The sequence below is a fragment of the Muntiacus reevesi genome, chromosome 6 (genome assembly GCF_963930625.1).
Source record: "Muntiacus reevesi chromosome 6, mMunRee1.1, whole genome shotgun sequence".
Classification (NCBI taxonomy): Eukaryota; Metazoa; Chordata; class Mammalia; order Artiodactyla; family Cervidae; genus Muntiacus; species Muntiacus reevesi.
In genome coordinates this window covers 100485148-100512270 of record NC_089254.1, presented here as the reverse complement: position 1 = coordinate 100512270, position 27123 = coordinate 100485148, and the positions used below count along the sequence as shown (strand labels likewise).

At 48.4% G+C, this 27123-nt stretch overlaps 1 protein-coding gene and 1 non-coding gene across 2 annotated transcripts; both read left to right on the top strand.

The window, feature by feature from the left end:
* The first annotated feature begins 392 nt into the window (after positions 1-392).
* KEL (Kell metallo-endopeptidase (Kell blood group)) lies at positions 393-26328 on the top strand. Its single transcript, XM_065938509.1, has 18 exons — positions 393-440; positions 642-786; positions 1046-1222; positions 3154-3278; positions 3590-3736; positions 10365-10424; positions 10518-10706; positions 10943-11091; positions 13265-13394; positions 21753-21863; positions 22930-23028; positions 23268-23345; positions 24027-24127; positions 24279-24389; positions 24537-24604; positions 24827-24996; positions 25353-25448; positions 26167-26328. The coding sequence occupies exons 1-18, from the start codon at positions 393-395 to the stop codon at positions 26326-26328; spliced, it is 2166 nt and encodes a 721-aa protein (XP_065794581.1).
* Positions 4735-4806, top strand: TRNAC-ACA (transfer RNA cysteine (anticodon ACA)). Its single transcript has one exon. It is a non-coding gene; the product is annotated as a tRNA-Cys (tRNA).
* Positions 26329-27123: the final 795 nt, after the last annotated feature.

Below are 27123 nucleotides of genomic sequence, written 5' to 3'. Positions count from 1 at the left end.
GAGCCGGCTGGTGTGTGTGTGTGTGTGTCTCTGTGTGTGTGTGTGTGTGTGTGTGTGTGTGTGTGTGTGCGCGTGCATCCCCTGTCCCCGTCCCGAGAGGATGGATGTGGGACTTGGAGAGTAGGAACCAGGGAGAAGAGGCAGGTGACGGGAGACGGAGGGAGGGGGGAACCTCAGGAAGAGAATTTCATTCTGAAGCCTGCCTAGGAGCACTGCCCTGGGATGAGCATATATGTGTGTGTTGGGGGTGGGGGGGAGGTAGGGAGGCAGGTGGGCAGGAGGTCTCAAAATGACCTGACATAACTCTCTGTGATGTACCCCCTTCCTGAACCAGCTTCTCTGTCCTGCCTCCAGTTCAGGAGGGTGGAGACAAAGAGTCGGTGGGGAGAGCCATGCGGACTGAGCAAGCGAGTGGATCGGGGACACGCAGGAGACGGGTGGTAAGTGCGCAGGGCAGCATTCTGACAGCCCTTCCAGCTCCCAGGGGTCCAAAGAAGACTGGGTTCAGGAGAATAAGGGGCGTTATCTCTGTACCAGGGGACCCCAGCACCAACTATCTGTTCCCTCTTCCTCCTTTCCCCTCCCTCCCCCATCCCAATTCTCTCCATCATGTGTTTTTTATTTCCTGGTTCTCTGCACAGAGATTTCCAGAAGAGGAGCCGCCTACCGCACAGGATGGATGGTGGCAAAAGACCTTGCGGGCTCTAAAGACCCTTCTGCTCTTCAGTATAATCCTTGGTGTTTCTCTGCTGCTTTGGGGCTACGTGTTCCAGGGCTGTGGTCCTTGTAAGTGAGATCCTAGATCCCCCCACAAGCCCACTCCCCATCCACCATCCATCATCCCGAGACCCACCATGCATCCTGACCCCTGGGGGCCCTGGGTTCCCAGGCTCGTGCCCCGTGAATCCCTCTCCTGCCCATCAGTCAGACGATTTGCTCCTCATCAGGGTCTCTGCCCCTTTCCCTAACCAGACGTTTCTTTGCTTAGCCCCTGGGGGGGGTCCTCACCGCTTCCTCTTTCGCAGCTCTGAGCTTTTCCCCACAGCCCCTTGCAAGACACCTGTGTGTCAGGACCTCCTGGCTCTCTACCTGGCCTCTGGGAACACCAGTGTGGCCCCCTGCGCTGATTTCTTTAGTTTCGCCTGTGGAAACGCCAACAGGACCAGCAGTCCTTTTCAGGCTCTCGAGGAGGAGAACAAGCGCCGAGTTCGAAGAATCCTGGGTAAGGGAATCAGGATGGAAGGTTCTCTTGCTGTAGGTGCCGCGGAGCCTGGAATGATCACTGCTGTCCCTCCCAAGCCTGTGTGGCTAGGGAACAACCAGTTTGTACCACGCTCCACTGGCTCCTAGGGACCTGCTCGATTTGCTTCTCCATCGTCATACATTTCACAGCAGATCCTGCCTCTCTTCCATCTCTTCTGGTCCCTCTCATCCTCGTTTCTTTACCTAGTCCCTATTCCCTCACCTTTCCCATCCATCCACAGATATCTGTGTTATCTCCCTTATATTTTCAGTTTCTACCCCGTGCCTGATGTCTTCCCACACTGGCATCTCCTCAACACCTATTGCACTTTAATCCTTCTCCCCATCGCCCTCATTCTCCAGCCTTCAAATCCTTCTTGTCCCCTAATGCTCCCTGTGAGTGTTACCCTCTCACTCCCATCGTTCCCCAGATCCTCGCTCTCACAGTCATCTCCCATCCTCCCTGAAACCTTGGACCATGGCTTGCCAGTTGAAGTGGAAGAAGCTGAAACTGGGCTGCCGGAGATGGGTGATTGGAGATGATGGTGGGAGGAAAGAAGTGGCAGAATGGGTGAGAAGTGATGAGGGGCTTTATCTGGTTGTGTGTAAGGGAAGGAATACAGAGGGACGCAAAAGACATGCTGGAGGAAAGGGGGGACCAAGTTACAAACCCTGGAGGTAGGAAGATTTCTGTAGATGGTGGTTCTGTTGAAAAGAACCAAGAGGAGAACCATGAGGCAGGAACCCAGGCCACACAGGAAGGAGGAAGGTGTTCCCAGGGTGTTGCTGGTTGATGATAAGGACTAAGGGATGAGAATGCAACCAACAAGATGCATTTTCTCTATAAGGGAGCCCAGGGAACCTGTTGATAGTACCAGTAGGAATTTGGAAGAAATAAATGTTTCCCTTTACCCTCCTTCTTTTGATGGGAAAGAGTGGAGGTGGGTACTCCCTGCATAGCAGAGGGCCAGGCTTTCATGTAAGGTACAGAGATAAAAAGCAAATGTACCCTTCAGACAGATTCTGTGGCCCACAATAGAACGAAAAGAAATCAGAGGACATGAGTAAGTGGAGTTAGATAGGAGAGGGTGGAGGGCTCCAGTGGTGTGTGTTTGGGTAATTGTCATGTGTGTTTGTCTGCTGGGATCAGAGAGAGGGGAGAGTCCAGACTAGGGGAGCCCTCACCAGCCTTTACCAAACCCTTCCTCATGCTCTTCTGCTCCAATCCCTCGAAAGTTCTCTGAATTCTCCGATTTTTCTGATTCCTTCGCTCATCTCCCTCTTACCTCTCATTTCTACTCTTTCTGCTTTTTCCATACTCCAGTTATTCCATCTCTTCCCCCCACACCCTTGTCTCTTCCTCTTTATTGCCTTTCTCACATTTGCTTTCCTTTTTTTTTTTTTTTTATGGTAGCCATTCCACTCGTCTTGTGGGATATGGGATCTATCTTACTCACACCAGCCCCCCAAGCCAAGGATTGAACCTGGGCCCTTGGCAGTGAGAATGCAGAGTCCTTACCAGGGAATTTCCTCAACTTTTCTTTATCTTCCTCTTTGTCTTCTCCACGTTCTTACTCTTCCAACAAATTGGTCCAGCTCATGACTTGCCTGGTGGTGCAGTGGTAAGGAATCTGCCTCCCAAGGCAGGGAATGTAGGTTCAATCCCTGGTTGGGGAGCCAAGATCCCACATACCACGGGGCAACTAATGAAGCCTACATACCTCATGAACTCAGCAGAGCAAAAAAGAAAGAAAAGAAACTGTTCCCCTCATCCTCATCCCTGGGTTCCCCCCCTTCCCTCCTTTTCCCTGGGAATCGTCCCTTCCTTGCCTATAACCTTTCCATCTCCCACCTTCCCTGCTTGTTTCTAAGCTGCCTCACTCCTTTAATTCTCCCCTGCTTCCTTTCTAGAAACTCCAGGTTCCTGGCGCCTGGCCCCTGGGGAGGAGAAAGCCTTTGGATTCTACAACTCCTGCATGAACACGGGTGCCATTGAGGCGGCAGGGGCCGGTCCCCTCAGACAGGTTATTGAGGAGGTGAGACTGGCACATCTACTTTTCTGGATGCAGAAAACACACAAGACCAATGTGTGCTCAGGGCTGCCGTTTTTTCTTGCCCATAGAGGATGGATCTCCTTCCTAAGGGTTTGGGAGGGAGGTGGACATGGCAATGATCTGTGGACATATCAAGACCTTGGCTGAAGGTAGGAAAAGGGGGACAGAGGTGGAGCCCTAGAAGGGGCAGGGGACTCAGGGTAGAAGTCAGGATGTAGTCAGAAGTCAGCTGGTGAGGGATGTGTTCTGAGAGACTGTATCCCTGTGTTGAGCGCTGTTTCTTTTCTTCCCAGCTTGGCGGCTGGCCGACCTCTGGTAACTGGACCCCGTCAGATTTTAACCAAACTCTGAGCCTTCTGATGAGTCAATATGGTCACTTCCCATTCTTCAGAGCCTATTTGCAACCTCTTCCCACCCCTCCATACCTGCCAGTCATCCAGGTGAGGGATGCGCTGGCAAAAATGCAGGCCTGCCTCAAATTTGTTCTTAGGCCAAAAAATGTGCAATCCAGGAAAGTGACTTAACTTTCTTGTTGTTACTGTTCAGTTGCTGTGTCCTGTCTGACTCTTGGAGACCCCATGGACTGCAGCATGCCAAGCTTCCCTGTCCTTCACTGTCTCCCGGAGTTTGCTCAAACTCATGTCCATTAAGTCAGTGATGCTGTCCAACTATCTCATCCTCTCTCATCCCCTTCTGCTGCCCTCAATCTTTCCCAGCATCAGGGTCTTTTCCAAGAGTCAGCTCTTCCCATCAGTTGGTCAAAGTGTCAGAGCTTCAGCTTCAACACCATCCTTCCAATGAATATTCAGGGTTGATTTCCTTTAGGATTGACAGGTTTGATCTCCTTGCTGTCCAAGGGATTCTCAAGAATCATCAGCACTGCAATTCAGAAGCATCAATTCTTCAGCATTTGGCCTTCTTTATAGTCCAACTCTCACATCCATACGTGACTACTGGAAAAACCATAGCTTTGACTACATGGACCTTTGTTGGCAAAGTGATGTCTCTCCTTTTTAATACACTATCTAGGTTTGGCAGGGCTTTTCTTCCAAGGAGCAAGTGTCTTTTAATTTTGTGGCTGTAGTTCACTGTCCACAGTGATTTCGGAGCCCAAGAAAATGAAACTGGTCACTATTTGCACTTTCCCCCTTTCTATATCCCATGAAGTGATGGGGCCAGATGCCATGATCTTAGTTTCTTGAATATTGATTTTTAAGCCAGCTTTTTTACTCTCCTCTTTTACTCTCACCAAGATGCTCTTTAGTTCCTCTTCACTTTCTCCTATTAGAGTGGTATCCTCTGCATATTTGAGGTTATTGATATTTCTCCCAGCAATCTTGATTTCAGCCTGTGATTCATCCAGTCCAGCATTTCACATGATGTACTCTGCACATAAGTTAAATGAGTAGGGTGACAATATGTAGCCTTGACGTAGACTTCCCTGGTGGCTCAGATGGTAAAGCATCTGCCTACAATGCAGGAGACCCAGGTTCGATCCTTGGGTTGGGAAGATCCTCTGGAAAAGGAAATGGCAACCCACTCCAGTACTCTTGCCTGGAAAATCCCATGGACAGAGGAGCATTGTAGACTACAGTCCATGGGATCACAAAGAGTCCGACATGACTGAGCGACTTCACTTTCATTTAATTCCTTTCCAAATTTTGAACCAGTCAGTTGTTCCATGTAAGGTTCTAACTGTTGCTTCTTGACTTGCATACAGGTTTCTCAGAAGATAGGTTTGGTGGTCTGGTATTCCCATCTCTGAGAATTTCCCACAGTTTATTGTGATCCACACAGTCAAAGGCTTTACCATAGTCAATGAAGCAGAAGAAGATGTTTTTCTGGAATTCTCTTGCTTTCTCTATGATCCAACGAATGTTGGCAATTTGATGTCTGATTTCTCTGCCTTTTCTAAATCCAGCTTGTACCTTTGGAAGTTCTCAGTTCTTGTACTGTTCAAGCCTAGCTTGAAAGATTTTGAGAATTACCTAGCTACCATATGAAATAAGTGCAATTGTGCAGTAGTTTGAACATTCTTTGACATTGCCCTTCTTTGGGATTAGAATGAAAACTGACCTTTTCCAGTCCTGTGGCCACTTCTGAGTTTTCCAAATTTGCTGACACGTTGAGGGCAGCACTTTAATGGCCTCATTTTTTAGGATTTTAAATAGCTCAGCTGGATTTCTATCACCTCCACTAGCTTTGTTGGTAGTAATGCTTTCTAAGGCCTACCTGACTTCACATTCCAGGATGTCTGGCTCTAGGTGAGTGACTACACTGTTATCTTTAGGGACATTAATTAATGTTGGAACCAGGGACTTGAGGTGAGAGGGAAGAGAGCAGCAGGGCCAGTTCTGGGAAGACCATCTTTCTGGTCTTCCTTGTTGCTTCTCTGAATCATCCCTGGGCACTGGACTCATTCCTCCTGTGGCCTCTACTGCTCTTCTCTTATTTACTTTTCAGTTTCCCCAGAGGGAGCTTTTTAAACCAAGAGCTAATTATGCTATTGTCTCTGTTTAAATGCCTTAAATGGCTCACTGGGTCATCAGGATCTGACTCTTAATCCTTAAGGAAGACTTGCAAGTCTCCCTCTTACAAACTCCTCCAGGCTTATCTCCTCCTTGTGCCCCAAGGCAAGCTCGTGCACTTACAGCTCCAAGGAGAGTTCTCGGTTCTTTGCGTACATGGCTCCCTTTGCCTGAGGCACCACTCCTCAATTTGCACACTCAGCCTGGAGAATTCCTACGTTTCACGTTTTGGTCTTGATGACTGTCCCTTCCAGGATGTCTTCACTGACCCCCTGGCTGCGATGGGAGGTGGGCCTCTCTGTCCTCCCATTTCACGTGCTCTCAGCCTTGAGCCCTGTGTTGAAGATTCAGCCTCTTAAGGACAGGCTTACACTTCATTCATCTCTGGTCCTTGGGACCTGGCACAGGGCCAGGCAGCTAGAGGCCCATGCCAGGTGTTTATTGAGTGGGTTAATAAATTAAAACCTTGGAGGCATCAGTATTGTGGGAGGCAGTGTGATGCTAAATATTTGGCCCCTACTTTCCAAAATTCCACAAAATTACATGAGCGTGAATATACAAGAACTGATAATCCTTGTGAGGTTTTCTCAAGTTCAGCTCTACATGGTGTGCTGAGGAGTGTAACTGGTGCAGCCTTAGGAAATTAGTTAAGATCTGAAATGGTTAAGGAGAAGTTCAGAAGGGAGAACGTGGGCTGAGCCCTGAAGCCTGATTGATTCACCCAGGTGACAGTGAAGCTAAAGGGACTTAAAGGGCTGTAGGGAAGTCCTGATATTAGGGAGGAGCCAGGAACAGTGTGACCCTTCTGCGGGTCAGTGAGGAGGCTGGTCTGTTGAACAGAGGATTTGGGGTTGGGATGGGATGCGGTGGGAGGCAAAAGTCAGGCTGAAGACATGAGGTTGAACCTGACTATTCCCAGTCTACAACATCAGACCAAGGTGATAACTGTTGATGTAATAGGGGGAAAAAAAAAAAAACAGCTATGGAAGACTTTCAAGTGTGATGGTTTTACATAATGCCCAGGTAGAGTCAGTGGTTTTTGAGGTCAGTCTGGAAGTGCTAAGAAATCTAGTTGAGCAACCTTGATTCCAAATGGAGATGATTATGACAGAAATGGAAATTGGGGTCAGGAGGATGTAGACAACTTCATCCTAGTGGTGACTGATGGTCCATGGTGATTGGAGAGGACCTGGTGACTGACTGAATATCAATAAAAGAAGTGGAGAAATTAGAAAAGGACCCCACAGAGTTGGTTTGGTGTGAATGGAAGGAGGGTGGCTCGCATTACCTTGAGACTAGATGGTCTCTGAGGGATATACAGGTGGAGAAAATGACTTGAAAAGGGACACCCCAATGAGGTGGGGCCAGAGGGGAGGAAGGAGGGCCAGGAAGTGGGAGTCAAACCAGTTCCACCGAGTCACAAAGAGCAGGGGAGAGGCCCATTCAGGTGGGAGGAGTCATCTTTGATTCCAGAGACTTCTGAGCTCGGAAAATTATGGAATGAGGAGACACCATTGGAAACCTTCTAGTTGTTGCTCAGTCCCTAAGTCCTGTCTGACTCTTGTGACCCCATGGACTGCAGCACACGAGGCTTCCCTGTCCTTCCCCATCTTCCAGAGTTTGCTTAAACTCATGTCCATCGAGTCGATGATGCCATCCAACCATCTCATCTTCTTTTGACCCCTTCTTCTCCTGCCCTCAATCTTTCCCAGTATCAGGGTCTTTTCCAATGAGTCGGTTCTTCCCATCAGGTGGCCAGAGTATTACAGCTTCAGCTCCAGCCCTAATCCTTCCAGTGAGTATGCAGGGTTGATTTCCTGGTTTGATTTTCTAGACATAACGTCAAAACAATCATGAAAATGGATTCAGTTTGTGTGGAGTTAGGAAGGAGGGAAGTTGAAGTAGATGCATAGATTACTTTTAGGTTTTTAAAGTTTGGACATGAAATGTGACCGAAGAGTCAAGTGAAAGCTTTTTTCAAGATAGCAGAAAAGTTCATAGCTCCAGGAAGAAGTCTGGGATTGAAGTCAGATAAGACAAGCCAAAAACATGGGGGAAAAAATCTTCAGGACAGCGATAAGGACACACCAGTGCCAGAACTAGAGTGAGGCACATGAGGGTAGTAGGCTATTTTCCTGGGGTGAAGAATTTAAGAGGGTACCAAAAACTCACTAATCAAATAGTATTTCAATAAATATTTTTTAAAATGTCAAAACCAATGCAAAAACTCACGATGAACAAAACATCACAGTTTTGTTCACTGTGAATTAAAAAAAAATTTTTTTTCCTTCCCAAAATGGATCAAAACTCTATTGCAGACTTTTGGGGAGATATCTGTGATTTTAAAAAATGATCAGAAATACATTGTGGATTTTAGGGGGAAATGCATGATGAGCAAAGTTTTACTATTATATTCTGTATAGATTTTTTTAAAACATTAATTTAGATTTTTTTCATTTATTTTTATTAGTTGGAGGCTAATTACTTTACAATATTGTAGTGGGTTTTGTCATACATTGACATGAATCAGCCATGGATTTACATGTATTCCCCATCCCGATCCCCCCTCCCACCTCCCTCCCCGTCCCATCCCTCTGGGTCTTCCCAGTGCACCAGGCCCAAGCACTTGTCTCATGCATCCAACCTGGGCTGGTGATCTGTTTCACCATAGATAACATACATGTTTCAATGCTATTCTCTCAAAACATCCCACCCTCACCTCCCACAGAGTTCAAAAGTCTGTTCTGTACTTCTGTGTCTCTTTTTCTGTTTTGCATATAGGGTTATTGCTACCATCTTTCTAAATTCCATATATGTGTGTTAGTATGCTGTAATGTTCTTTATCTTTCTGGCTTACTTCACTATGTATAATGGGCTCCAGCTTCATCCATCTCATTAGAACTGATTCAAATGAATTCTTTTTAACAGCTGAGTAATATTCCATGGTGTATATGTACCACAGCTCTCTTATCCATTCATCTGCTGATGGGCGTCTAGGTTGCTTCCATGTCCTGGCTATTATAAACAGTGCTGCGATGAACATTGGGGTGCACGTGTCTCTTTCAGATCTGGATTCCTCGGTGTGTATGCCCAGAAGTGGTATTGCTGGGTCATATGGTAGTTCTATTTCCAGTTTTTTAAGAAATCTCCACACTGTTCTCCATAGTGGCTGTACTAGTTTGCATTCCCACCAACAGTGTAAGAGGGTTCCCTTTTCTCCACACCCTCTCCAGCATTTATTGCTTGTAGACTTTTGGATAGCAGCCATCCTGACTGGCGTGTAATGGTACCTCATTGTGGTTTTGATTTGCATTTCTCTGATAATGAGTGATGTTGAGCATCTTTTCATGTGTTTGTTAGCCATCTGTATGTCTTCTTTGGAGAAATGTCTGTTTAGTTCTTTGGCGCATTTTTTGATTGGGTCATTTATTTTTCTGGAGTTGAGTTGCCGGAGCTGCTTGTATATTTTTGAGATTAATCCTTTGTCTGTTGCTTCATTTGCTATTATTTTCTCCCAATCCGAGCGCTGTCTTTTCACCTTGCTTATAGTTTCCTTTGTTGTGCAAAAGCTTTTACATTTCATTAGGTCCCATTTGTTTATATTAATTTAGATTTTAAAAATTTCAATGAAGATATGATTGATCTTGATTACTGAGTTTTCAGTACCTCTTTTTTTTTTATGGAGCATAATTGCTTTACAATGTTGCATTAATTTCTGCTCTACAACAAAGTAAATCAGCTGGATGTACACATATATCCCCTCCCCCTTGAGCCTCCCTCCCATGGCCCCTACCCCCCTCCTGTAGGTCATCACAGAGCACCAAGATGAGCTCCTGTGCCATACAGCAGGTGCCCAATAGCTATCTATATGAAGCATGGTAGTGTATTTATGTCAATCCCAGTCTCTCCATTTGTCCATCCTCCCCTTCCCCCACCCCCACCCCCATCCACATGTCCTTTCTCTATGTCTGCGTCTCTGTTCCTGCCCTGAAAACAGATTCATCTGTAACAGTTTTCTAGATTCCATGTATATGTGTGCATAGATGATTTTTTTTTTCTTTCTGATCTATTTACTCTGTATGACGAACTCTAGGTCCATCTACATCACTACAGATGACCCAATGCCATTCCTTTTTCGTGGCTGAGTAATATTCCATAGTACCACATCTTCTTTATCCATTCCTCTATCAATGGACATTTAGCTTGCTTCGTGTCCTGGCTATTTGCACCCAAAATGGGCATCTCACACCATTTATCCTGGCCCTGGCCCTGGCACAGGCAACAGTTCCCGACAGGACATGGGTTATTATGCTTCTCTCTTGCTGAGCACCCCCAAACTAGTTGAAACACCCTCTTTGTACGTTTGCATGTTGGTACTCTTCCCCTTGTCCCTTAGCCCCAGTCCCCTCTCTTCTTTCGTTCTCCTGCTCCTCCTGCACTCCATTTCCTGGGTCCCCCTTCCTGGTCCATCCCCATAGCCCCACACCTGGCCTCTCCTTCCTCCACATTCCCCACTTCTCTCAGCCTCTCTTGTGTCCAGATAGACCAGCCAGAGTTTGACGTTCTCCTCAAGCAAAAGCAGGAACCGAATTATGCCCAGGTAAGATGGTGTCACGGACAAAGGTCCTAACCTCTGACTCTGGAGAAAGGCAGGGGTCGATGGTGGCTGTGACTGAGGTTGCCTTTCCCCCAGATCCTGCGGGAATACCTGAATTACCTGTATCGCCTGGTAACCTTGCTGGGAGGAGACCGAAACCAAGCGCAAAAACACGCCTCCTTTTCCCTCGCCATTAACTCACAGTTGAACCAGATGGTGGGGCCTGGGGAGCAGCAGCGTGCTCAGGACAAGGTCTTCGAGATGGTCACGATTGACCAGCTGCAGGTGCCTCGAGCCAGGGACTGGGAGAAGATGGGCATGAGGGTCTTGCTCCCAAACTTTCTTGATCTTCACGCCTTCTTTCTCCTCACTTCCTTAATTCTTAGTCCATCCCCTAACTTTCCTGACTCCATCCTTTTCCCGACCACCCCCCTTCTCACTCCCTCCTCTATCCTGAGGGAGGGGAACCCCCCTCCCTTTTCCTGTCCCCCCACCCCCAACCTCTGTCTCTCTCCTTTAAGAGAATGGCCCCTACCATTGACTGGTTGTCCTGTTTGCAAGCGACGTTCACACCGATGGCCCTGAGCCCCTCTGACCACGTTGCAGTCCATGACCTGGCATATTTGAAGAACATGTCGAAACTGCTTGAGATGAAGCTGTCGGAGCACAGGTTTGCTCCACATTGGGGTGGGGGTGGTGGTGATGGAAAGAAGGTCTGAGGACCTGGAGGTCTCAGGGACAAAGGACACTGGAGGAGGCAGACTAATAAGGGCCTTGCAGGAGGATGGGAGCGATCCAGGGCCATGTGAGGGCAGGGAGGGGGTGGGATGGACAGCCTAGGAGGGCTTAGAGGAAATAGGAAGAGGGGCTCGGAGGGCATGGGTAGAGAAAACACAGACAAAACGAGGGATCCAGGTAACCAGTAAGACACAGGGCGTGCTGAATGGAGCAGAGGACATTTGCGGCATTTGTGTCTTGTCAGCAGCTGAGGGGTGCGGGTGAGAGAAGGAGGCACATGGAGGGGTTGGTGGAGGAGACAAAGGCTGGGGAAAGCTGGGGAAAGGCTGCTCCTCAGCTGTATTCGAGGATTCTGGGCCACTTGTGGGAAAGATCAGGAAGGTCTTGATGGACCCTGAAGGTCCGGAGAGGGAGGGTGAGGCTCTGTGTTGGGCTCACTGCTGGCCCTGAGACTGTGTGGCCGCCCCTCGGATACAGTGACTTCCTCCCGGGACCTTGGGCTCAAAGCCGTTCTTCATAGTAACTCAGTGGCAGCAACATTTAGAAGTTCCTTCAGAGGGAAGCAAACAACCATTCACACAGGTGCAAACCAATCTGTGTAAGGATAAAAGTCAAACCCAGCGAGAAAGTTGCCAGCAGGGCGGAGAAAGGTCCCGGGTCCCAGCTTTGGTGTTCTTAGAAGATGCCTCTTAAGAGAAGCGGAGGTGTCTCGGTTGTGGAAGTATTTGAATCTGTTTCGTTAAATCGAAGTCCAGCCTTCTCCCCACTGTGAGTTGAGAGGTCTCCCTCTTCATCTGGTTCTTTCTTTCGTCATTCTCCACCGCCAAGCCAACCCGCATCAAGCAAGTGTTAGTGTTAGTCATTCAGTCATGTCTAACTCTTTGTGATCCTATGGACCATAGCCCACCAGGCTCCTCTGTCCATGGAATTCTCCAGACAAGAATACTGGGGTGGGTAGCTATTTCCTGCTCCAGAGGATCTTCCAGACCCAGGGATCAAACCCAAGTCTCCTGCATTACAGGTGAATCTGAGCCACCAGGATAGAAAAACTCTTTTTAAAACAGAGAAGTTTTGAACAGTGGTTGCCAGGGGCTGAAGGGTGGAGAAATAGAGATAGATTGGTGAAAGTGTGCCAACTTTCTGTTATAAGATGAACACTCTCAGGCTCCAGTATATTGGGTAGGCCAAAAGGTTTGTTCTGGTTTTTCTGTAAGAGATTATGGCAAAGATTGAGGGCAGGAGGAGAAGGGGGCGACAGAGGATGAGATGGCTGGATGGCATCATTCATTCAGTGGACATGACTGAGCAAACTGGGATGTGGTGATGGACAGGGAAGCCTGGCATGCTGCAGTCCATGGGGTCACAAAGAGTTGGACATGGCTGAGCAACTGAACACAGCAACTATGGAAAAACCTGAACGAACCTTCTGGCCAACCCAATATAATATGGCGGCTATAGTTGATAACGTATTACAGGCAGAACTCATTTAATTTTGCTTTGCTGTATTTCACTTTGTTGTTGTTTGTTTGTTTATTCTAACAAATTAAAGGTTTTTGGCAACCCTGTGTCAAACAAGTCTGGGGGCACCATTTTTCCAATAGTTTGCTCGTTTCGTGTCTCTGAGTCACATTTGGGTGATTCTCATGATATCTCACCCATTTTCAGTATTATTTTAATGGTTAAAGTGATCTGTGATCCATGAGCTTTGATGTTACTATCCCAATCATTTTGGAATTTTTTTCACAGTGAAGTGTTTTTAAATTAGGGTAAACAAGAAAAAAAGAAAAGCTCTTCTTGACATGTTCACATGTCGGGTAGTTATTCTCTATAAAGAAGGTTTCCCTCGTAGCTCAGATGGTAAAGAATCTGCCTGCAGCGCAGGAGACCCAGGTTCGGGAAGATCCCCTGGGGAAGGAAATGGCAACCCACTCCTGTATCCTTGCCTGGAGAATCCCATGCACAGAGGAGCCTGGTGGGCTGCAGTCCATGGGGGTCGCACAGTCGGGCACGACTGAGCGACTAATACACACACACACCAAAGGGAGGGTTTTCTGGGGGCTTTCCCGGAGCCTGGGGTCTACCATCGGTCTCTTTTCTCTCCACAGGGACTTGCTGCAAAGCCACATGATCTTCGGGCTGGTGAAGACACTTTCTCCAGCCCTGGACAGTCAGTTCCAAGAGGCACACAGATCGCTGAACCAGAAGTTGGGGGAACTGACAGGACACCCACCCATGGTGAGGAGAGCAGGGGAGAATTCTCCCAGGTGGGGTGCTAACGGAGCATCTGCCATCTGGGGGACTCACGTGGACACAGCTCCCTCGGCAAGGGGCGTGGGAACTAGATGTCCCCCAACATCTGGGGGGGGGACAGAAGCCCTTCCGCAGAAGCCCTCAGCGCTTGCACTGAGAGCTGGGATGCCAGGGAGCAGACCTGTGGGCACATGTCTGGCTACCTCCAGGGCCTTTTGCTGAGTATTAAAATCTAGATAGACAGCTCTAAGCTGATCAAGAACTGCTTTTCCTTTGTCGTGACCCCTAGACTATTTGCCGGGTTATCCTGGGCACTGTGACTTGAGGAGCTGGACGCACAGCCTAGGGTTCACTAGAGTGAGACACGGTGTGGTGGGCAAGAGCCTTTGCTCCGTCAAGGTGGTTCCAGTGTTCCGTGTCCAGATATGCTTCATCAAGAGCTCATCCCTGACCACCCCCGGGGTCTGTCAGCCGCGCCGTGGGTTTCGTGATGCCGATTCTGATATATCAGAGCACGGGGCTGTGTACCAAACGTGCTCCACTAACCAAAATCCACTCTGACCGTACTCGGGACTGTGAACTTTGAAATCCTAGGTGGACTCAGCCCAATGTAAGAGGAAGCATCTAGAACATTAGATGCCCTCCAGCCTCTGTGAAGCTTCAGGGCAGTCTTGCTCATCACTGGGTTTCTTTTCTTAGTAATTTGTGGATCATTTCTCTGCCTTGGAGGAATTCGTGGCTTTGGCAAATCTGACCTATCTATAGAATTTGAAGAAGGGAATTGTAAACACGGGGTCTGGAATGTAGTTGTTGCCTATGGAGACTTTAAACTGTGCTAAGCATTTTTCTAAGCCCTTTAAATGTAGGAGTTTATTTGATCCTCACAGCAGTTCCATGAGGAGGACAGACCATGCGGACCCTGTTTAATTGGTAGGTAAACTGAGACCCGAAAGTTAAGGATCTCACTCAAGGTGATAGAGCTGCTGGGTTTTTAGAGCTAGGATTTGAACTCTGGCTTCAGCATCTGTGTGCTTAGTCATTGCAAAGAACAAACAAAAAAACCCACAAAACACAAAACAAAAAGAATTCACTCGGCTCTTCCCTCAGGTGGGCTAGTCCCCAAGAGCCTTCTGCCCAGCCTTTCTCTTGACTCAGATGAGACAGAGCCCCAAGCCCTCATAGCTGGGATTGCTAGAAAATCCCCAGCAACAAACAACTTTGTGTAAATTCCAGAACTGTGGCCTGGTAGTACTTTTTGAAGGGTATAAGAATGCCAACATTGAAATTCACACTTAAAAAATTTAGAAGGCTTACGAATTTCTAAAGTCATCACCCTTTATACATACATACATACATATATCCTAAACATATATATGTATATCCTATACATATATGTATTATATAATCCTTATCTCTCTCCATTTGTTATTGCTTAGTTGCTAAGTCATGTCCGACTCTTTTGTGACACCGTGGGCTATAGCCCACCAGGCTCCTCTGTCCATGGGATTTCCAATGTAAGAATGCTGGAGTGGGTTGCCATTTCCTTCTCCAAGGGATCTTCCTGACCTAGGGATTGAACCCATATCACCTGCATTGAACAGGTGAACTCTTTACCACTGAGTCATCAGGGAAGCTTTTAGGATGTGTAATTGTCCTTGGACTTAAAAGCTGAGTCAGACTCTACCAACAGATAGCTCTGTGACTTGTTGAAGCCCTTTCCCTGGTCTGGAATGGCACCAAATATGATGCCAAATATGATGGCAACACATAATAATAATAGCTGAAATACGTTGAGTAGTTACTCTATATCAGGCAGTGCTTATTTTATTTACTACTCTCAGAAATGCTCTGAGGTCCTCAAAAGGACAAGTAACTTTCCCAAGACCAAACACCTCATAAGTGAAGAAATAGACTCTAGAACAGGTCTGCCTGAGCTGTGAGGTCACATTTTTAACCATACACTGCAGGGTTGAGAAATAGTGGGTGGTAACAAAAAATGCCTTGGCAAATTCTTTCTATAAAGATCAAGATAGTAAATATTTTTAGCTTAGTGGTCTATGTGACCTCTGTTGCAACCATTCATCTCTGTCCTTGTAACATAAGAGCTATCATATGCTCAGTAAATGAATGGGTATAGCTGTGTTCTAAGAAAGATCTTATTTAGATGCTCTCAGAATTTCCAAGAGAGAGAGATCAGGGTTTAAATGGTCAGTGAGATAGCTGAGCAGGAGGTAGGAAGTAAGGAAGCAGTGTCTAGGGAGAGGAAAGGGTTTTCCGGGAAAAGAAAGAATGTTGTCTCATTGTGACAAAGGAAGGCTAGTTGAAGCATGGTGCAGTGTGAGGGACCCTCTCGGTGGCTCTGGCTGAGAAGAGGTGACAGGGCTTGCTGGAAGGCTGTCCTGCTTGCCTGGGGGGTTGAGAATCAGCCTAGAAACCAGTGCAGTTGAAGCAGAGAAAGCAAATAGAGTAAGAGTAGGGAGGAAATCAGGGCTTCCCAGGTGGCTCAGTTGGGTAAAGAACCCGCCTGCAATACAGAAGACATGGGTTCGATCCCTGGGTCAGGAAGATCCCTTGGAGGAGGGCATGGCAACCCACTCCAGTATTCTTGCCTGGAGAATCCCATGGACAGAGGAATCTGGGAGGTCACAGTCCATGGGGTCGCAAAGAGTCAGACGCTACTGAAGCGACTAAGCATCGGGGGGGGAGGTAAGTGTGGGGAGAGGAAATCAGAGAGGGGAGGAGGGGATTGTGCCAGGCCCTGGTCAGTCACCGCAAGGTCTTGGGTTTTTCTCTGCATGTAACAGGGGCCTGGAGAAGGATTTATCTATTTTATGTTTTAAAAGAATGTATTCTGTAGGTAAGCAACAGTCTCCTGATGGATGTTCAGTGTGAGAGGGGGAGTCAAAGATACCATGAAGCTTTTGGCCTTAATTGGACCAAAATGTGTATCTCTATCCGATGTTTATGAACTACAGCTGTCTCCCCACGTTCCTCTGAATGAACTCCAATTTGTAATGCTCTTATTCAGAAGGACTGTCAGGTCTCATCTGACCATATTTTGTTTATTAATTTTGGGTATATGTAGTCAGCGAAAATGGCTGTCAAGCCAAGTTTTTCTCTTATTAAACTTGAGCTGAGTTTGGGAAATTAAGAGCAGAACTTCACATTAGTGCCTGTTAAGAGTGAACTATTTATGTTCACGCCAACATCTGTGTTTACTCAGGGGATTTCAGCCTTTGTTTTAGTGATCTGTGATCTCTGCCTTGGGTCATTTGTGGTTTTATTTACTGCGTCTTCATCTAGATTATTGGTAAGATTCTGCAGAGGAAAGAGTATTGACTCAGGTTATTGAAGACCAGTGTAGTCAGCAATCCATTTATGCAACAAATATTAATTGAGTCCCTATTATATGCCAGATGCTTCTCTAGACTCTTTGGATTCTTCATGAACAAAATAGATAGAAATCTCTGTCCTCAAATGCTTCTATTCTAACAGAGACAGAAAGACCATAAGCTAAATAAAATACATTGGATGGTATTGGAAAAAAAAAAAGTGAAAGTGTTAGTTGCTCAGTCACGTCCCATTCTTTGTGACCCCATAGACTTGCCCACCAGGCTCCTCCATCCATGAAATTTTCCAGGCAAGAATACTGGAGAGGATAGCCATTCCCTTCTCCAAGGTATCCAGACTCAGGATTCGAACTCAGGTCTCTTGCATTGTACACAGATTCTTTACCATCTGAGCCACCCGTGGTGGTATTAAGTGTTATGAAAAAATAAAAAAAGGAAAGAGGGAGAGAGATAGCTAGTGTGGACATGTTACAGTGTTGGTGGGGCAGTCAGGGAAGCTGGTACTAAATTGGAAACATTAATCACTGACATTCCCTTCTGGGTCAGCCAGTTCAGAATCCACTCAAACAACACTGTTATTTAACATGGATTTCTCCATTGATTTCACAAGGACATAACTTATGGTTTTACCAGATGGTATCTTGAAATCAAGATAGCACCAACAGAATGGAGTAGAACTTTAGAATTTACAGAGCACGTTCTGTGTAGTATTTCCCCGGTTCTCCCAAGCAGCTCTGTGAATCAGAACAGGCTCCTATATACAGCTTGTGTAATTGAAGTGCGAGGGTGTAAGTTATTATAGTAATTCACATTTAGTAAATGCTGAATTCTCTATGCAGAGGGAGAACTGCCGTGATCCTGGAGGATGAATCCGGCTCATGGGTGTGTTTTGTTGGACTCTAAAGATTTTAGAAACTTTTAATGAGTGGCTGACTTTCAAAAATTAGGCAATAACACACAAAAAGAGTTCCAGCCCTTTGGGTTGTTGTTTTCAACGTGAGTGCTGAGTTAGCCTTCTCCCGGGGCAGCGGATGACTGGAGCTGAGGGATGCAGCCATAGGCCTGGATGTGGGTTTGCCATCACCCCTTCTGGTCCTGGGGTTCTGATGCTGGGTTGCTTCTGTTATTTATGGTACCTCACAGCCCCTGTTTGAGTTTGTGGCACTTGATCTGCTGTTCATTCTAATTTAGTGACCCTTTAAAAGTGATGACATTTATTTTTAGTGCTATAAATGTGTTTATTCATACAGTCACATTACTTTTAAAAACTATTTTATATTGAACTATAACTGATTAACAATGCTGCAATGGTTTCAGGTGAACCGTGAACGGACTCAGCCACACATACATGTGTCCATTCTCCCCCAAACCCCTCCTCCCATCCAGGCGGGCACATAACACTGTTCAGAGTTTCCTGTCCTATACAGGAGGTTCTTGTCGCCCAGTCGCTCAATCGTGTCCGATTCTTTGCAACCCTATGGACTGTGGCCCGCCAGGCTCCTCTGTCCATGGGATTCTCCAGGCAAAGATACTGGAGTGAGTTGCCATTTCCTCTTCCAGGGGATCTTCCCAGCCCAGGGATCAAACCCGTGGGTTGAATCCACATCTCCTGTGACTCCTGCATTGGCAGGCAGATTCTTTGCTAATAAGCCACCTGGGAAGCCCTCAGGTCCTTGTTGGTTACCCCTAAAAATGATGACATTTGAAAATAATTTTGACATTATTCATCCCCAGTTATCCTACACGGGCCCTCAGAGCGTTAGTCACTCAGTCCTGTCCCGAATACTGAAGTGGGTTGCTATTTCCTTTTCGAGGTAATTGTCCAGATCCAGGGATTGAACCTGGGTCTCCTGCATTGCCGGTAGATTCTTTACTGTCTGAGTCAGTGAAGCCACCACCAAGGGGCCCCAGAAGTTACACATTATTTTCCAAGTGTTCAAAAATAACCGGTTTAATGATTCATTCTAGAATTGTGTTTCAAAATGCACATTAAGGATTCCTGGCTCACCTGTAATCTCTAAAATCTACTTTCCCCTTACTGAAAATTGCACAGAAATCCGCTTTCCTCCAGACTCTTGGAGTTTTTCTTGATTTCTGTCATGTTTGTCATTACTCATGGTTCAAAGGTTATATCTGTAAATATCTTTCTTTCTTTTTTTTTAATTTTATTTTATTCAAGTAATTGATTTAGAGTATTTGTTAATTTCTGTGGTACACCAAAGTGATTTAGTTTTTTTTTTTTTGATTTAGTTTTATATATATATATAATTTATACAGCATGTTCTGGGTAGTATTTCCTCTGTTCTCCCAAGCAGCTCTGTGTGTGTGTGTGTGTATATATATATATATATATATATATATATATATACACACACACATCGTTTTTCATAGTCTTTTCCATTATGGCTTATCACAAGATGTTGAATATAGTTCCCTATGCTATAAACAAGTAGGACATTGTTCATACACTCTCTATATAATAGTTTGCACCTGCTAATTCTGAACTCCCAATCCATTTCTTTGCTACTCCCATCCCTACAATTTTTTTTCTGTTTCTTGATATACTGAGCCTCATTATTTTGGATTTGAAATATTTCTTCCATCTTTTATATTTTAACAGTGATTTTTTTTTCTCTTTATCTACAATTAATATGGTATACTCTATCATCTCACATTTTGAGACAACTCAGATACTGATAACCCCCAGCAGATGAATACATAACCTGTCAACCTCCACCCCTGAGACTTAACATTCATTTGTAGATCCTGGAAGTTACTTTCCTGCGTATAGAACATACGACTCAGCACAGTTGTGACCAGAAGAGTCGCAGAGTGGCGCAGGGACAGCAGTGAGTGGTCCGAGGTGGTCTCCATATGCTTCAGGAACCAAGTCAGGGTCTACCACGGCCCAGGCTATGGGCCCCAGCATGGAGCTGACAAAGCCTGCTAAGGGCAAGTGTCGGCAAAAGGGATCAGGAAACAACTCGAGAACCAGGAGGGGCAGGTGGGGCAGGCAGAGCCACATCATCAAGCTCAAGGCTCATGTGCTCGCTGCTATTCTGGGTGCAGCCCTCCACCCCCTTCAGCTGTCTGCTGAGAAACAGTCTCAGAACTGAGCTTGTCCTCCGGAGGCTGCAGGAGATGAACCCAAAGGTGGCCAGCAGAGTCTGCTCCTGTTCCCGGCATTGCTGTCAGACCCAGGGGACTTTCTATTTGTTTTTCATGTTTGTGAGTTTCAGAGCATCAACTAATACAGTATCAAAAGTGTCTGAATCCCTACTCACCAGGAGAAGGTCCTTAATAGACCTCATGCTGAGGGGGCAGACAGCAACACAGAGACGTGGGCAACTGGGCCTGGAGCAGCCTCCAAAAAGGTAACCATTCTAATAGGCAGGCCCAGGAGTGTCTTCAACAACAACAGTACTGGCCCTCCTTTCTCTTTCCTCTTCCATGGGAAGCCCCATAAGCAATCTCCAACCTTAGGACCAGAATGTATGGTGGCAGACTACGCCACTTTCCTGCCAGGAGGCCCCGGCGGGTAAAGAAGTAACAGGAATGAAGTCTTGTGATTTCATCCCACTCAAACCAAATTAGCATATTAATATGTTAATATGTTTTTCCTAAGTCCCTGCTCAGCTCTCCTTACTCTTGCTTCCTTGAATTTGTTTCTCACCTGCCCTGTGTCATCTCTTCAATGCCATCCACACCAGCATCTCTCTCTTGTTCCTTATTCTTTCCATCCTGCTGTTTAAAACCACCCTGATTGCCAAAGTCCTCTTTGAGTTTTTATCTATCTGTTTCTCCACCTTTGAAGATGTCCATCATCTCATCCTATATTCTTTTTTTAAAAAATATTTATTTTGTTTTATTTATTTGACGGTGTCGGGTCTTAGTTGCAGCACATGAGATCTTTGTTGCATCGTGTGGGATCTCTAGTTGTGACACTTGGACTCTCTAGTTATGGTGTGGGCTCCGGAGCACATGTGCCTGTGGACTTCATTGCTCTCTGACATGTGGGCTCTTAGCTCCCCAAGCAGGAATCGAACCCACGTCCCCATCCCCTGCATTGCAAGGCAGAGATTCTTAATCACTGGACCACCAGGGAAGCCCCTCATCCTATATTCTTTTCCCTGATTTGGCAGAAAGCTCCTTAGGTCTCCAAATTGCATATATTTTGTCTTTTCTTTTTTCCTCATTCTCCTACCAAGGAATATGGTATCTAAAACTCAGTTACACTCTGATAACTTTCTTCTTTATAAGAGAAGGTCTTACCATTTGGAGAGAGGGGGAGGAAGACAGGAGGCAGGGAAAAATTTCCTTCTTCAATTCCTAGTTTAGGTAAAGAAGCTTGGGAGAAGTCTTCACTGGGATCCCTGAGCCATGCACACGGTGGGAGGCGTGTGTGGTGGGCAGGGACGAGGTGGCAAGCAGACCTGCCCAAGTGAGAGGGTGGACTCTGTGTATTAGTCGCCCAGTCGTGTCTGACTCGTTGCAACCCCAGGGACTATAACCTACCAGGCTCCTCTGTCCATGAGATTCTCCAGGCAAGAATACTGGGGTGGGTTGCCATTTCCTTCTCCAGGGGATCTTCCCGCCCCAGGGATTGAACCCGGATCTCCTGCATTGTAGGCCAATGCTTTATCACCTGAGCTACTAGGGTTGAATCCAGTCTTGTCCTTCTCAGGAGCCCTTTAGTTATCCAGAAGGATGCCTCCCAGAGGCCTTGCTTTCAGATTCAATAGGCAATAAACAAGGATAGTTTGCCCTGCCCAGCCTCATGACTGATGCTGGAGAAACTCTGAGCCCCTTTGTGCTAAGCAGCGAAGCCCCGTGTGTGTCACCAAAAGGGTTTATAGACCGAAGGGAGACAGACCCAGGAAGTCCAGAAAAGAGAACGTCCCCTGGGGGAGAGGGTCTAGGCAAGACTGGCCCAGAAAAGTGGATGAGGACGAACCCTTGGCAGGAGCCGCTCATTCCAGCTTTGTCTCCGCAGCCAGTCCACCCTCGCTGGATGATGTGCATGGAGAAGACAGAAGCCTTCTTCGAGCCCACACTGGCCACCTTGTTCATCCGGGAGACTTTTAGACCCAGCACCCAAAGTGCTGTACGTGAGGGCTCCTCTTCAGCCGATGTCCCCCCACCCCTTCCCACCCAACCCATCTTCTCCACTTTGCCCTTCTTGATGGTTTCTGTGGTCAGAGAATCAAGCAGTTTAGAGAATCCAGAGGGGGACACGCTGCACCCCTAGAGTCTGCACGGTTTAGCTCCGAGACCCAGAGTCCGCGCGGCACACACTAACCTGAACAAGCCTCCCAGCCTTACTGCTCATGTGTTTCTTCAACCATAAAATGAGAAAACTGAACTCCGTGACCTCTAAGCCTACTCCTTTTCTGTCTACGACTTTTGAACAACTGTGAAACGATGTAAGACTGGCATGCTACCACTGTAAGAAGCACCCATGGTAACTACTGAATGCTTAGCAATGGCTACCATGTGCGTGGTACTCTTGCAAGCGATTTGCATGACCTACTTTAATTCCTGGTTTCACAGAGGGGTTAAGTGATTTGCCCAAGCCCACACAGGTACTCCAAATAGTGGAGTCAAGGTTTGAACTCAGGTTGCTGATGCTGTCATCTATTTTCCTCCATCTAGAAAGGAAATACACAGGATGGTAGACGGCAGAGAAAGTGCTAACTCCACAGTCAGGGTGCGAGGCTGGGACAGCTTTAGCTTGTTAGGAAGTGGACGAACCCAGGAAGATGGGGAGAGGAGATGAAGGCCTCCAGAAAGATGGTGTGAGGAGGGCTCTTGAGAGCAGAGAAGGGGATGGTGGTCCTCTTCCTTCCCCAGCCTTCTGAATGGATTGCCTGGCCAAAAGGATGGTATCTCCCCCGCAGGCTGAGGTCTCCCCACAGAAAGGAGCTGTCTCCCCCATCGGTTCTTAAGAGGCACCCATCCCCACCTTCCTGTTTTGTGTTTGGTACTGCCTTTCCATCTCCACAGCTCTCTGCCCTGAATTTTTGCTCACCTAGCAGATGCCACTTCCTCTTTCTGAGGTCTTCCTCCTCCTGGCAGCTCCTCCAGGCCGAGGCCCCTTCCTGGAGAGCTGGTGGGCAGGACCCAGGACTAAGACTGATCCTGATCTTCTCCCTGCACCCTCCTGCCTGCAGGCCATGGAATTATTCACTGCCATCAAGGATGCCTTCATCAGTCACCTTCATACGGTTCCCTGGATGGATGGAGAGACCCGGGCAGAGGCCCAGGACAAGGTAAGGCCAGGAGAAAGAGACAGCGAGGGGCTGTGTAGTGGGTGTCAGCGGAGCCTGGGATCAGGAAAGTATGGTGACTGGGGGAGGGTGCTCAGGGCATGAGGCAAGTGTAACCACCAACGTGCCGCACGGACATCCTGGTGGCACTCCCAGAGGAGGGGACGGGGCAGCGAACAGGAGAAAGTCCTTATGATAGACTCGAGGTCGCTGGAGTCCTCTTCCTTCATGTCTCTTCCCAGCTTAGCCAGCTGCAGGCGAAGATGGGGCCCTCGGAATGGGCCCTGAAGCCAGACCCGGCCAGACAGGAATACGACGACGTGAGTCCCCGCCCTCGCCAGGTCCCTGCTAATCCTCAGCTGCCTCATCCCCTGCGCGACCTGAGTGGCAGACAGTCATTTTCCCTGGTTGACCCTAACCCACCCCTTCCCTGCCCTGGTGCTGACTGGGCTTGATGGCCGAGCAGCCACACGATGGGGCTTCCCTCGTGGCTCAGTGGCAAACAACCTTCCTTACCAATGCAGGAGATGTAAGAGAAACGGGTTCGATCCCTGGGTGGGGAAGATCCCCTGGAGGAGGGCATGGCAACCCACTCCATTCTTGCCTGGAGAATCCCATGGACAGAGGAGCCTGGTGGGCTCTATAGTCTGTGGGGTGGCAAGGAGTCAGACACGACTGAAGCGACTTAGCGCGCACAGCCACACGGTAGGTTTGCCAGCAGGAGAACAGAGCTTTTTCAGGTGATGGTGAGTGTGTGTGCACTCACACCCATGCATTTGTGACTTGCTTGAGTGTGTGTGTGTGTGTGTGTGTGTGTGTGTGCTGGTACGTGTGCCGCTGGTTTGCAGTAGCACATGGTGGTGTCCTGGCGCTAGCTGTCCACTGTCGTGGGATGTCTGTGTCAGGGCTTATCCATCTGGTTCAGACAACCACATCAGGGTGTATCAGTGTGCGTCTACATTTGTCTCCATGCATTTGAGTCACGTCCTGCCTCCTCCCAGATACAACTTGGACCCAGCTTCCTCCAGACCTTCCTGAGTTGCGTCCGCTCCCGCCAAGCCCGAGTCGTCCAGGAGTTCTTGCAGCCTGTCTCCAGTCACAGGTATGAGAGCCGGGGAGACACAGACAGCACATCCCAGAGACAGCTGTCTGCAATTCCCAGGAAAGAAACAGGTTCGGGGAGCAGCAGCAGTCCTTCAGGAAGGACTGCAGGTAAATGATGGAGCTGGAGCTCAGGCGTGCTCTTCCCACAGGTGGCAGGTGCCCCCCTGGGGCCTCAAGGCTTACTATTCAATACCTGACCACGTGATGGTCTTCCCAGCCGGACTCCTCCAACCCCCGTTTTTCCACCCTGGCTACCCCAGGTATGGGCCATTCTCTGAGGTGGGCAGGAAGTCTCCTGAGAGTCATGGACCAGTATTACGATGAATGATGGACGGGACTTGTGGTTGGAGAACGGGGGCCAAACCTTGGAAGGCTTCTGAGGGTCAGACGAGCCCTTGTCTCCCTAGAGCCGTGAACTTCGGTGCCGCTGGCAGCATTATGGCCCGTGAGCTGTTGCACGTCTTTGACCGGCTCTGTGAGTAGCAGCAGGCCCCTGGCAGGTGGGGCCATCGGGAAGGCGGGTGAGGTCCCCAAAGTCGACCCAGAGCAGGAGGCAGGGAGGCTGTGCCAGGGCTCCAGGTGGGCGTGGCCTGCAGCTTTTGCAGCTCTCCCAGGAGCCAGTGCGGTTTGCAGAAGGCCCACGTCTTCACCCCGGCATCACGCCTCACCGTTTCCCCGCTTGCCCCATTCTCAACAGTACTCCCTGGGGGCTGCCCGGCCTGTGACACCCGTGCCCTGCAGAAAGCGCTGCTGTGCCTGGAACGCCTCTACACTGCCTTACCGTCACCCAAGGGAACCGCCTTCGAGGTCTCCCGCACGCTCCTGGAGGACGCTGCAGACGCCGGGGCACTGGCCATTGCGCTGAAGGTAACACATCCCAAGGGCTGGGATCTAGTTTTACCAGCAGAATAGACAGCCTGTCACCAGCGTTTCCTTCCACCATCCCTCATGCAAACATGGCAAAGCTTCTGCCCTTCACATCCCCACTGAACAGCTGGCAACTTGAGGACTCCCCCCATCCCACTCCACAAGCCCGCTTTTCGAGGATATCCATCGATCTTACAGCAAGGATGTCTTCTCCTGGCTCAGACCAGTGTGTCAGGGCTGAACTTGGGAAGAAGGACCAGGAGCTGGTTTTGGATATTGTATATAGGGCATCAGACTTCCAGTTGGGTACGGGTCTGGAACCTAAGGGCAATTCTCCATCCCACCCTCATATCCAGGCATACAAAAAGAGGCTTGTACTGTTCCGTGGGGAAACCATCCTGCCCAACCTAGACCTCAGCCCCCGGCAACTCTTCTTCCGAAGCTATGCCCAGGTAAGCTGCCGACATCTCCCACTAGGACTTAATCCATGTCAGATAAATACCCTCCTGTTAATGCTCAGAAAATCTCTCCCGCTTGAAACATCTCCCCACAATGTCCCCAACCCTCTGCTGTACAAATCCACACTGTCACCCTGTCACACAAGTGCCCTGGGGACCATCCTTCATCCTACTATAAATTCTTCTACCGAGTCTAGCACTCCCTTCAAAAAAAAAGAGGAAAAAAACCCCACAAAACTTCATTCCTAAATTCCTCCTTGAGATGAGACCAACTTTTGTCTTCTCTCATTTCTTCTAGAAATACAGACCCCTTCCAAAAGAACCTTAACAGACTATCCACTGATCATATTCCTCCTTGGAGACCCCGCCGCTAGGTGGGGTCCCCACCTGACATATCCCCCCTCCCAGTGTCATGTATTCCTTCAAAAGACACTGTCCCCAGTTCCCAAGGGCACTTGAAGACCCCCACAGAGTTCTCACAACAGACCTGCCTCTAGGGCACTTTTAGATGTTGTGATAACACAGTTCTGACCTCACCAGATACCCGCTGCCAGGTGGGTGCTGCCATTACAAATGGCAAATATCTTCTTTCTCCACGAGGCCCTTGGAGCACTGCTGTCCCTGCTTTTGTTTTTGTCTGCTGTCCCTGGTCACCAGGTCGGCTGTGTCCTGCTGATCTCCTCACCCTGTGTGGACCTCTTTTTCTCCCCAGGTGATGTGTAGGGACCCCAGCACCCAGGATCCTCAGGACATTCACAGCCCTCCTACCCTTCGCGTCCACGGGCCCCTAAGCGACAGTCCAGCCTTCGCCAGACACTTCCGCTGTCCTCAGGGGGCCCTCCTGAACCCCTCCCGCCGCTGCCAACTCTGGTAACCTGGCCGGCTCCCAAAGAGATCTCAGTACAGGTGTATCGGCATCTCTGCGCCCCATCCCTGGAACCAGGGCAACACCTCCTCTGCCCTTCCATTCCAAAAATAAAAGCTGGCCCTTGGCTTTTGCCTATCTCTTAAGAACACTTTCCTGCTGTGGCTGGAAAGTCAGAAAAAGTGAGAGAAGGCCAAGCTGAGTTCCATGGTTGTGAGCTAAAGAAGCAATCATTGAGCTGAAGGTTGGTGGACCAAAGGCTGCGCGGCTCAGCAGACTGGTTAGAAATAGAATGAAACCGCCCCCAGTTGTTTACAGGAGTTGATTGATTTTACTTTTATTGTTGCTGCCTCCTCTCCCCGGTCCGTTGAATAGAGCCGGGAGAGGCTAGGGGAGAGAAGGGCAGGGGTCTGGTGTCTTGGCTCTTGGAGATGGCACTCAGAGCATGGGGAGGCAGGTGGGCAGTGGCCGTGGACGGCCCACAGGCCAGCAAGGCGTCTCTCTGATGCCGTGACCCCAGGGAGAGGGCCGCTGGCGGGAGCCAGAAAGCCACGTGTTCGTCTCCCTTGGGAGAAGCACCCTGGAGCCCCGGGGGGAGAGGGTCAGTAAGCTATCATAAAGCGGAGGTAGATATCCAGGTCCTCATCCAGGAACCAGGCCACCACCTCCGCCTCAATGTCCCTCATAAAAAAACCATGATGCTGGCCAGGTTAAAGCAGAAGGCGAGGTCAAACAGGTGGTCACGGATCGCCGCCACCTCCGAGGTCTTGTCATCCTCCTGTTGGGCCATGTCCACCACGTGCC

Coding starts and splice junctions, on each gene's coding strand:
- KEL (XM_065938509.1), top strand. CDS start 393: ATGCGGACTGAGCAAGCGAGTGGATCGGGGACACGCAGGAGACGGGTG. Junction 3,279..3,589: donor TCAGACAGGTTATTGAGGAG/GTGAGACTGGCA, acceptor TTTTCTTCCCAG/CTTGGCGGCTGGCCGACCTC. Junction 23,346..24,026: donor CCAGACAGGAATACGACGAC/GTGAGTCCCCGC, acceptor GCCTCCTCCCAG/ATACAACTTGGACCCAGCTT.